General features: G+C 35.3%; 1 protein-coding gene across 3 annotated transcripts in view; it reads right to left on the bottom strand.

The window, feature by feature from the left end:
• Nucleotides 1-1,517: 1,517 nt before the first annotated feature.
• ADGRB3 (adhesion G protein-coupled receptor B3) overlaps nucleotides 1,518-12,359 on the bottom strand; it is a 650,534-nt gene continuing 639,692 nt past the window's right edge. Inside the window, exons 31-32 of one of the 3 annotated variants that reach the window (XM_004673604.2) lie at nucleotides 6,424-6,528; nucleotides 1,518-2,322 (exon numbers count right to left, since the gene is read on the bottom strand). In XM_004673604.2, coding sequence (XP_004673661.1) covers nucleotides 2,134-2,322; nucleotides 6,424-6,528 — 294 coding nt within the window. In that variant the 3' untranslated portion in view covers nucleotides 1,518-2,133. The remainder of the gene's footprint in view (nucleotides 2,323-6,423; nucleotides 6,529-12,359) is intronic. The other 2 variants (XM_004673605.2, XM_012721768.1) reach the window with 2 other exon arrangements.

The following is a 12,359-nucleotide window of genomic DNA, read 5'->3' as shown; positions in this document are numbered from 1 at the left end:
ACAGATTAAGAGAAAAGTATCAACACAACTTGGCTGCCTTCTGAAGAGTAACCAAAACATGTATGCTAATATTTTAAGTATGTAACTTCTGGTTAATTCTAATTTATTAATCTAACAATGACTTAGTAGAACTAGACAAAAACAAGTGAAATGTACAATTTTTTTATGACAGTGAATGACAGTTTTACAGAAATATTAGCCTAATCCATCTATGTTTCTTATACATGCATTTTATGCTTTCAAACATGTGCTTACTGTTCTCTTTTTTTCATTAAGACTACATTGGGAATAAGAAACTTATCACATGGCCCTTACTAATGGAGCTGAGCATTATGAATTTACATAAGTACATATATAAAATATGTGTGTATATGTATGTGTATACATATATACATTAAAGAGAGAAATAAATTCCTGATTGCTTCTATTATGCAAGTCATCTTATAAATTTAATAGGCATTTAATACTATAGTTAGCATAAGTTTATTTTATTGAAAAATCAGTCCTTATTTGTGTTAACTCTTTTGCATAATGGTGTCATTTTATTTTAAAATCTGATTAAAAATAGACTTTTAACATCTTTACATTAAGAACAAAAGTATCCGACAAGAATTCGGCCTGAGCTGGGCAGTATTTAAGGCTCTAGCTTCATAGCGCACTTGAGTGTTGAAGCACCTTTGTCTCCACCTCATGGCTGCAGGGCTGGGGCCCAGGGCCTGGGGGGGCCAGGAGCCAGTTCACTTGAGTTTATGACAGACCACAGAGCTTAGGTTTAATAACACACTAAGTAAACATTAAGGGAATTTTGAGGATCCCAGTCTCCCCTGCACTCCCCTTCCCTCAGATTGAAAAACACAATCTTAAGTCACTCAAGTGTGATCAATCTGTTGACACTCTCCCCTTAGCATTACCTTTAAAGTGGCTGCGAGGGAGCACGAGACAGTGTGGCTTTGACACTACAGAGGACACTTGGGACTGTCCTGTCAGCTCACCTCAGACTTTCCATTTCTCAAACCAAGGGAAAGCATATTCTACCAAATCCATCCCTCCCTTCTTTTTCTTCTGCTAGAAAATATACAGAGATGATTTTTTTAAATCCTGAGCCTTTTTTTTTTCATATTCTGTGAACTGTAGCACAGGTCGTTTCTTGTAAAACATGCAGTGAGCTTCATTACTTAGACATTTTCCCCATATTATTTTTGAGTATGGTAACTGTATATACTAGTTGTCTCTTTGCCAGGAGATAGGAAAAAAAACATATTTCTGTAAGAGTATTATGATGGCAGCGCATTTCTGACAAGCCCCATTTACATGGTACATTGTTCCAAAGGGTGTTTAGTAGAAAATACAGAAGCACTGTACAAACCTACTATTACATTTGAGAAATCATTAGCCTCGAAGGAGTAATAATGGTATGCTATTAAAACTGAGTACATTTTCAGTATCTATATTGAAAAAAAACTTTATAAATATGTAAATTTCTCTTCAACACATCCAAAATAAAATGCACTAAAAACTGATATGTAGACAAAAGTTTATTTACACCATACAACATTTTAAATATTTTATACACAGCTGCAGCAGAGAAAGCTACTCAGAGCTTTCTAGAGAAAACTGCAATAATAAAGATGTGAAATATATTATTCATATAAAAGTGAGATTATTACTTTATTGCATTTAAAGCAATGAAGAATGTAGCTCAACAAACATTCATTTAATGACAAAAACTTTGCTTTTATATTATAAAGTAAAAAGTGTAGTAATGGCCAAACAGACTGTTATAAACTTTAAAAACTGCATAAATATATACATTGTGCTTCATGGTGAAGTTTTTTGAAAACTAAACCATATGAAGCGGTTACAACATGAATCGTCGCTTGAGGTTTATCTATAAAGATTACCTTACAAATCCATTCCACGGGTACTTACAACACAGGGTGGTCAGAACTGTACACCTGGTCCTCTCCACTAGCTGACCAGTGAGAAGTTACCATATGCAAACGCCACTGACATTTGGCACGTGAGGTCCTGACGGGATAGTCACTCTGTCCAGATAGAAGTGTCAGGCTTCCCAAGTCTTAAGTGTCAGTGTAATAAATTGTTTTGTGTCGACCTCAGTCCGTTTGGATTTTGTTAAACTTCTGTTTGAAAGTCACCTTCTTGCACATCCAGAGGCAAATTCAGACACTTCTCCCACTCCGCTGGCCTCAGTTCCAAGGCATCCTTTGCCTCTGTATCTAAGACATTGATTGTGGTATAATGTTGGTATTCACTGGGGTTTTTGAAAGTGTCCCATGGGTTCTTGTTTGGTGCTGGGTTTTCCTGTTGAGAGAGCGAAAGGGAATCATTTGTTACATCCGTAGGATTGCTGCTTGTTGAGTTTCCAGGAAGTGTGTGTTTGTAACCTTGATCCCGTTTATGATTCAGAAATGATTTGAAATTGTGGCCAGCTGCAGGAAATCGTGTGACTTGTTTTTTGTCATTGAACAAGTTGATGAACACCTTCTTTAAATTATCCTATAATTTTCCAGCAATCAAAGGGTATGAATAGCATTATAGAAGGCAAAGTAGATGATGATTTGTTTGGGCCGTTTTGTGAACTGTCAGTATAGCTATATATTCAGGTAGAAAGAATGTTAAATCAATGCTAAGATTAAATACTGTAAATGAATATTTGGGCAAAATTCTTGATGGGATAACCAAAATTTGAGGATTTGGAATGGGGTACATTATATAAGTTTAACCAAAAATGCTATATTTCATAAATCAACTTTAAATCACTGTCATAGTTTTCAAGAAACTTTCCTTTGTGAAAAACAGGAATAGTATATAATCTACCAACAACTGTATGGACCAGGAAAGTGCTGTGGGGATTCAGTGGAGGGTAAAGAGATGACTTCCTTTTGTGGGGAGCACGTAAACCTTCTGAGAAAAGTAACAATAGGGCTGGCCTAGTTTAGACATATGGTGGTTGGTGACTGAACATGTGTTCATACTAAGAAGAACAAAAACCTGAGAATGTGGTGATCAGACACCTCTAAGAACAGTGACTTAATTTTAGTTGGAGTGAAAAGAGCAGCGAAATCAAACAAACAAAATAAGCAGTATGGTGAACTGTCAGGCAGATAAGGGGCTTTGGATAAGCAGGTCATTCATTTTAAAGTTGACTTTGTGGGAAATGAGGGCCACTATGGTGGCCTGACTCATTCATCATCAAAGATTCACAGGTATCAATCTGCTACATCAAGCTATAGAGTGGATGTAAGTTTTCTATGAATTTTTAGTTTCACAGGGAGGTCCATTAGTTCAACCCTGAAATGATTCTAGTTATGTAAAATTACTTCATTTGCTTGGAAAATGGGGGCTTGATTGTATTTAAAACAGATACGATTTTCCTTTTATATTTCAAATCATGGATACCCTGATTTTAAAGAGTTAATATTGCCAGTTCATGACCTGAGAGCTTCTATTAGTGGGTAACAAATTAGCAAGACTGGCTTTCTTTTCATCTCCTCTGGAGTCCTATTGCACGCCCAGCTGAACTGTGCTTTTCAACATTGTTCACGAATGTGTGGACACACTTTACATGATAGGCTCTGGCTTCTTTAGTAGCGAAGAACTAGTAGACGCAGCATTCATAGTGATACTAACCTCTCCAGAGAGTGAGGAGGGCTGGTACTCTAGGCATAGGGGCGGTAGCTACTGATATTCCTGTATGGTTAAGTGGGAGAAGAGGGGCAGTTACAGACACTCTGATGGAAGACTATTTTTTCAGTGATTCAAATGCAGGATAAGTCATAGTACCATTTGAAGAGAATCAAATTGACATGCAGAGCTATAATGGCTAATAGGCTTCATTGGAAACCTGACTGCTATATTAAAGTTCAGAGTTTAAGTTCCTGAATATATGCAATTGTTTTTCTGGTTTGTTTTGAACTCAAATACAGAAAGCAGGAAATGCAGTTAAACTGAAGAGTTTGATAAAGGCCTAATAAATTATAAATTGAATATAAGCCAACATGTATGAGACTCACAGAAATGCTAACTTGGTCTTAAGCTGCTGACAAAGAACAATGAGAGAATTCAAGCCTCCCCAAGTATGGCAGGGCTCCTCTGGTAGTTTATGGGCCTAGGTCAGGATGTCACTAGTGATCATCCTTCTTTCCTTCATCTATCCTTTTATCCTTTCCTTCATTTACCCTTCTCTTTCCACCAACCAATATTGGAGACAAAGTGAAAGAATAAGTACAGTTTAAAAGCAAGAATTTGGAGAAGCTACTTGGAAGGAAAGTGATCTTGAAGGTGAACAGTTTATGAAACACATTCATAGTGAAAGAATTTCTTCTGTAATATGATTTTAAAGGTTGTTCTGCCTGGAATGGACTAACTGATCTTTTGGTTTCCCTTTGATTCCCCAAATTCCACATAATTACCATCATTTGCAATGTGAGGCAGGTGTGGGTTAGTAGCCAGGAAGAAAGTCTTGAGCTTTTTTTTTTTAAATGTCTTTCTCCAGCCAATAATGGAATTTTTCATTAGCAAGGTGCCACTACAAATTATGTGACTGAATTAAGGACATTGAACTCACTCACATGTTCATTATTAATCAGAAATAAATAGGAAATTTTTTTCTGTTCTGACCTCAGATATTTAGGACAATAGTGAAGCAGCAGTGACAACTCTACCCTCCCCAAATGAAGCCTTTCAAACAGTAAATATTTATAAATCTCTTCTAGAAAAGGCAAGCTATTGTAGAGATGTGGCATTTAGTAGACTATTTCATTTGTGAGAAAACTGATACAAATATCTGTGCCATTAATGATTTAATACCCAGAATGTACAAGAGGAAATTAGAATCTTAATTATCGCAGTTAACCAGCTGTATCTGTTGCATAGGACTTTAAGATTTGTAAATATAACCCTCTCCTTTTAGAATAAAGATCTTTTTTCAATTTATTTCAATATTGGCTTTCAATATTCTAAAATGAGTAGCTAATGTATTAGGTATGCTCTCCATGGTTCATTTCTCACTTTCTTGCTAACTGAAATTCATAGCTTAATATTAGGAAGAACAATAAGAACCACTACTTACTACATATAAATGTCTTCTACATGCCTAGCATTGTATTTGTGATAATAATGCACAATTTCTGTTTTAAGGAAGAAAAGACTGAAATTTACAAGAACTATTTATAGGTAAATTAAGAATTATAGCATGTAGTCTGCAATATCATATATACAATAATCAACAACACTTATTTACCAATGACTTAGCATGGCCAGGGCTTTACTAGTGCTGAGATGAACAAAAGAAAAATATAAAATCTTGCTCTTATAAGCTAATAAGCTAATGTTATTAATCAGGAAGCCAGAACTAAGATACTAACACAGAGGAGAGAATCAATAGCTAGAAGGCATAAATTTGAGCAAGAAAAATATACAGTTGAGCCTTGACCAACAGATATTTGAAAGTTCCAGTCCACTGTATGGATTTTGTTCTGTGTATTGGTCCTGCAGTCACAGATTGAACTTTAGACAGTGGTTGGTTGAATGCAAAACCCATGGCTATGAGGGGAGGCTGGGAGGTAATGGGGCATTCTCAGCTTTTGGTTTGTGTGTGTCCTGAAACCATTCCCTGAACAAATAACAAAGTATTAATTTGGGATCAAAATGTGTATGTGGATGTTTAACTATGATGCAGGGAGTCAGTGCTCCTCACCCTTGATACTGTTTAACATGTGTGGCAAAGAAGACTCCCTTTTTTGAAGTAAAGATAATAAGTGATGTCAGATGGCCTCACTTTTTGAGTCTCACCTTCCTAGCCTCTTAAGTGTCTAATAACTTTCAAAAGTTTTCTAAAGATCTAAGGAAACATATTAATATTTATTATGCTCAATTTTAAGGAGAAAATTAATTTCAGGTTCAATTTCCTCACAGGTAACTATGTGGCCTTTTCTGGCTATGGTGGTGTCAGCCACACAACAATTTCAAACTAGCATCTCCGATGAAGTCTATGTTAGAGTTGCAGTAGTGGGAATGGCCACAATCAATAATATACTCCCTCAATGTTGCTGTGTATACTGAAATTCTGGTTACAGGTAACACACACATATGAATGAATGAACTATATTTGTACTCTAATAAGAAAGGGACTAGATGTACAGCTAATTCCTATTATAACTTATACATGAGAATATCTGAAATATGAGCAAAAATGCTTACAGTGTGTCATTCCTAATTTGCCTCTTTGTAGTTATTCCAAAGTACATTTTGTCAGGGGAGGGGGATTATTTTTTCCCTAAGTATGCTATTCTTGTGTTCCCAAGACATTTAGGGAGTCCTGCAGGAAAGGGGTAATAGCAGACATCACACATCAGCTAGCACAGAATCAGGCACTCATGCATCATGAAGCAGCGTACTCACCATACTGCTTGTATTTGGTATATCCCGAAATCTGTCCAAAGTTTGAAATTTCTGATTTAGTTCCTGAAATAGTTCCATATGCCTCTTCCTTGTATGCATGACCTTCTGCAAAAACAACAGGATGATACTCATTATTTCATTTATGCAGAAAAAAAGATGTAACAATCTTTCCATAAAGATTTACTAATACAGGAAACCAAGTTGGGTAGGAACCAGGAAGTTCCAAAAGATGCTACAAAAAACGAGTTGCACCAAATGCTTTTCTCTAGTCAACACTTTTTGAACCCAAGGAAATGACTTTCTTTCTTCTACTTACAAGATTACCAAAAAAGCAGTTTCCTCTTGTGGGTGCATTAAAAATGTAACAGTCATTTCTGTATAAGACTTCCATCATTCAAAAGTTAAAGCTGTTTTACAAAAATTGCTACAACATAAAAAAATGTTAAAAATTTTGGACTTGCAAAGCACTGAGTCCTTCAATGTTTATCATGGGAAATATTACTTTTTTATGCTTTATTTCTATAAACACTAAAATCCTAGCTGGCTGTACTAAAGGGGGAGCAAAATCCCTGGCCCTGCCATTTCAGGCTGACTCAAAGCACTAAAGTGTCTGAAATATATGTGGGATTTAAATCTTGTACTCTCCATGTGAATAATGATTGCGGTTTGCAGAAGGAAAATTTGACCCATAGGTTTCAGATGTTTGTTTACGAGATGGTTTAGAATCTTAACAATTAGAGTTCAGTACCTAAATTGTGTGGGTGATGAGTTTCAAAAATCAGATGTAAATAATATGTGTCGTCCTTCCTCCCAACTTATTTAGAGTGATAATTAAAAATGACCTTGGGATAAGTTATCATGAGTTGGATCTTTACTATTTAAACAAACAGTAACAAGAAAGACTTACTTTTTATGTAAGCGTTGAGAAAACCATCCCTCAATTTCAGTTTTTAAAAGTTAAACATTTAAATTGTGATTCTTTAAGATCTTGCTTTCATATATATGTAAGATTTTATAGTAATATTTAGATATGTACTTCAAACTTACCATTTGCTTACATCAGTTGCAAAGGTATACTCATGCCTAAATTTTGAACATTTGGTCATCTTTTAACAAATATTTTCAACAGTAAGGATTTGTGTTGAAAAAATGTTTTGGAGAAGAGCTATAATGCCTAATTTTCTTCTAAAAAAATTTGTATAGAACACTTAATGGAAAATTAAAAGGCAATGAAAAATGGAAATTAAATCTTTAATGCTTTACAGAGCCTTATTCCTATATTTAATGGCTATCTACGTGATATTTTGATTTTCATTAGCCTACTTTTATATGAGAGAACTCAGCTGTTTTCAGTCTTGCCATAACCAAATTATTTTCATCTTTGTTCATCTTTGCTGTAGCAGTTGGCTGTTATAGAATTAGGTGGATGAGGATGAGAACATGACATTGTAGCTCATAATAAGGACATGAAACATAGCAGGCAATGTAGCTCATAATAAGGACATGAAACATAGCAGGCAATTACAGAGTGATTAACTCCCCATCAGTTTTGGGGTGAGTACAGGAGAACAGATTTGCAGAATTTACGGAGAAACACCAGGCAAACAAAATTGGAGTAGTGCTTGCTGATGGAGATTTATGAGAAGGAGGATTTGCATAAGCAACTCACTGGAGGGATTTTGAAGATCACATAGCTGGCAAATATAATGCAGTGCATTCTAGTTTCAGCAAAACATTCCCAGGTCCTTAGACACTGATTAACATAGAGATTTGAGTTAAAGGAAAAGGAATACCTTTCTAATACTAGAGTTGCCAGAATATACTCTACCTACAAATAGTATTTTTCATAATATGAAATATAATGAATCTTACTATATAGATTTTTAGATTACTGTAGGAGTAATGTCACTACTGATACTTTTCTAAGTTTATTTCATTCTGTCAGCTAATACAAATTTATGCACACCATACGTTGAACTAAATAATAGATAATGATGGTATACAAACTGGTAAAATTTCCGAGGAATAATGGAGGACAAAGACATTAATAACATAATTCAAATGTAAACTTACAACTCTCATAAGGAAAATGAATAGTAGTGTTAGTGTTATTTTATGGGAACTTGCTAAATATAAGTGAAAATATCTTAAATTTTCAATATTCATTTAAGTTAAAAGCAAATCATTCCTATATCTTGTTTTTTTTCTCATTTTCTAAACTTCAGAAAGTCCCTAGTACATTTTCACTATAAGGCTCAAATTCCCATTGGTCAATGGGATTATTTTTCCAGAGACAGTTTTCTCTAATAATTGACACTGTTAGTACAGTCCCTAAATTTTTTTGTGGCAGTGAGGAGTGATGATTTTCTCTGTGCAGTTTCCATTTATCTTGCAACTCATGAGAGGATTCTGATTTTTCTTTGTGACCTATACCTTCATATGTTGTTGGAAATGTCATTGAGGTACCAACTAACCCTCACCAAGAAGCCTATCTATATCAAATCAATATTTTCTACCCCTACACTGATTGAATGGCCAATACCTGATTCTGAACTGACTGGATTTTATTTTGATTAGTTTGCTAAGTCATACTCAGAAATATACATATGGTGAACACCTATATTTCCTAACCAAAAAAACATTTTGCAATATTCTATAGTTTCATGAAAGCAACCCCAAATATTAAAACTCAAGGAACCTGAGATAAATATGGGAACATATGAAAAATCTGAGGTCTTTCCTACCTACACATCTTCATGACAGATAATCACTCTAATTTGAAATTACCAATTTGGCATAGCCAGAAATTACCATAGCAGTGATGCCTGTTGGTTCTGATAAAGTACCACACTAGAGCTGTCAGTTAACATCTTAAATATCTGTCATGAGCTCAGTCTGATTTTGCATTCATGATTCCTTCTTATTCTCAGGCTCAAGTACATTTTTTCTTTTATAGTAGGGAAGGTTCCACTGACAAAGTCAGTACTGCAGTGGATAATAGAAAGTGTAAAATGTAGAATTGGATAAAGCCTAGCTGTGGCTTTACTTTTCATAAGTAATACGCAGTTAGCAGTAGTGAATGCTTTAGTCACCAAGCTTTTGATGAATCTTAACCATCTAATTTGGAGTTTAGATGCTTATAAATCTTACTGGCTCATTTTAATGACACTCTTTTGGCTCTTTACTGACAAGTTAGAACAAAATTTTAAATAAAAATAAATCCGATTGGCAATATCTAGAAAATTCATATTTAGTTATAATGCCTGTCAAATATTATAGGAACTTTTTACCATAAAGATGACTTCTTAATGCTTCCTTCCACTCAGGTAATTATCACTTCACATTTTGTAGCTACAGATGAACTTCCAACTTCAAACTATCCATTTTATAGCCTTGTAACTCAAATGTAGTTATGTTTGAAACCCATACATGATATTTCAAATATTTAAGAAAAGTTAGGATGTTAACAACTTTATATTTTGAACACCTCTATATCCCAGCAGCTACCCTAGATGAAGTACTTGGGATGTGTCAAATCCTGGATCTGGACATACTTGATTCATCACTTTCAAGTTGTGTGCTCTGAGGCACAAAAGTAATACTCTTTGAGCCTGTTTCAGTAGTCAAGTAACTTTTCAGGCTTGTTTTGAAGATTTAAAAAGGGACACAAATCACTTATCAGTGGAGCACAGAGATAAGAGCCACTTAAGAAATGGTAGTCATTATTATCTTTCTTAATCCTCACAATAACCCCGGGAAGTAGGAGCCATTATCCATTATCTCACTTTACTGATTAGGAGGCTGAAGATCAAGAAGCTAAATAAAGCTCCTGAACTCACAGAGGTGGTGAGAAAGCCGGATTGGTTCTGAATTCACAGTAGCTCTCTGCATGCTGCTATAGTAGATAGACTCAGCAACATCCACCTTAAAAAATTCAGATTGTGATGATGCCATGTTGTGATAGAAAAGGAAAGGGAACAATTTAGGTGGGTTAGGTGTTTTCTGAAGTGAGCCCATGAACTGTGGCCATTGATCACTTTACAGTTTACTGTACACTGTAATTATCTTTTGAAGGGTCGTCTCCAAATCTGGTGTCTGAACAACTCGAGGGCCGTGGCTTATTCATCTTTCTATACTTGACACCTAGTGCAGAGTTTGAACTTTAGAAGGTGCTCCAGAATTGTGTATGGTATTAACTGTATGAATATTAGAGAGTGTAAAATGTAGAATTGGATAAAACTTAGCTGTGGCTTTTCATAAGTAATACGTAGTTAGCAGTAGTGAATGCTTTAGACATCAAGCTTTTGATGAATCTTAACCACCTGAAGGAGATGGTACAGGGATGTAGGCCTGGAAAGGTGCCTGCTACATGGAAGGTCATTATAAATCTTCTCTCCTATGCAAGAGTCCCCTCCACTAGAACAACACCTGCCTCTTTTGATTCTATTATGCGTCTTTATTCCTCATACAAATGATTTTGTATGAAAACATGCTTATAGATAACCAGTTTAGATCCAAAGTCAAGAAGTGTTAATCAGAGTTGGGATTTAAATTTGAATTACAGATTTAAAATCTCCCAATTAAAAACATAGGTGTATGGAATCTAGAAATCATGTGCTGATCAGAATTAGAAACCACTTTGCCTAATTTACCTATTCCAGGTTAAGGAGTTGACACAGACTGCCATGGCCCATTTTTGCTAGTATAAACCTACAGTTATTTTTCTTTACTGCTTTGTAGATACTCTGCCCAGAATGAGCTGTTGAATACTAGTGTGAAGTGAGTTCCAAAGCTCATGTTAAAGAGGCAACGTGCGTACACTACAGGGGTTAATGTTGATTCTTAAAGCCTCATTATGGGAGGGAATGAGGTATGTACCTTTCCTGGGCCACAGTCCCAGTATAAGATAGGACCACCTAACATGGTCATGTCTGTGTTTCAAGTATGTTTCTATTTGAAGAAATATATAACCAGGACTTTAAAAGAAGCTGAACAACAACAACAAAAAAACCTTAAACTGATAGGTAGCTCTTCTTTTTATCATGCAAGAATGAGCCTGACTGCAAATAAATAACTTTTGTAATAGTTTAAATTCAGTAATCAGAAAGTTGGGTATAGTCTAGGGCTGCATAAGTCAAATGTTCTCCTCAGAGTGCACTGTCTAACAGAGAGCACTTAGTCTGGGGGTTACACACAAAGCAGGACAGAACCTATTATAAGCAAGAAGTGTCTTTGAAATCAGGTGCCTTTTAGAAATTAATATAATTTTTAGTTTCTCCTTTACAGATTAGCCGTGTTCAATGCTAGAGAAAATTTAAACTAACTGCCTGATTTAATGTCATGGTTTTAAAGTGTTAACACATGGCCATCCTACCTTGGTATCTTCATTTCTCCGGGTCTGTTTATGGCACTATTAGAAACCTAGGCTGGACTTATTTGTCTTTTTCTTTTCTGCTCCTCTTCCTTTTACCAACATGTTCAGTGAAGACTGAATTCCATAGACCTCAACTCTGCAGTATTCCTTTGTTTCATGTTCTACTGCCTCCAATGGAAACTTACTTTTTCTCTGAACTGGTCTCTTCCTAATTTGCACGTCAACTACTGCAATCTTGTTTCCTACTACTACTAGAGTCCTCTTTCTAAAGCCAAGTCACAGGAAATAATTCTGCTCTAATAAAAAAATACAGAAGAGGCTTAGCAGCTTTTTAGAACAGTTTCAGGTAAATCTACATCTCTAGTGGTTAAGTCCTTCACCATGTTTCCAAATAACCTGTTCTGTCTTGTTTTCTCCCATGTTTCAGTGAATTTCAACTTCTTCCCTTTTAAGCATGCCATACCATCATCAGCCTCCTCACTTTTCCTTGCCATTTCCCTTCTTGAGTCATATATATATATACATATATATATGTATTATATATATATATATGTATATATAT

The sequence above is a fragment of the Condylura cristata genome, unplaced genomic scaffold (assembly GCF_000260355.1).
Source record: "Condylura cristata isolate star-nosed mole 26May11 unplaced genomic scaffold, ConCri1.0 scaffold00001, whole genome shotgun sequence".
NCBI classification, from domain to species: domain Eukaryota; kingdom Metazoa; phylum Chordata; class Mammalia; order Eulipotyphla; family Talpidae; genus Condylura; species Condylura cristata.
The sequence above is the reverse complement of the archived record's forward strand: the minus strand, read 5'-3'. Positions and strand labels throughout refer to the sequence as shown.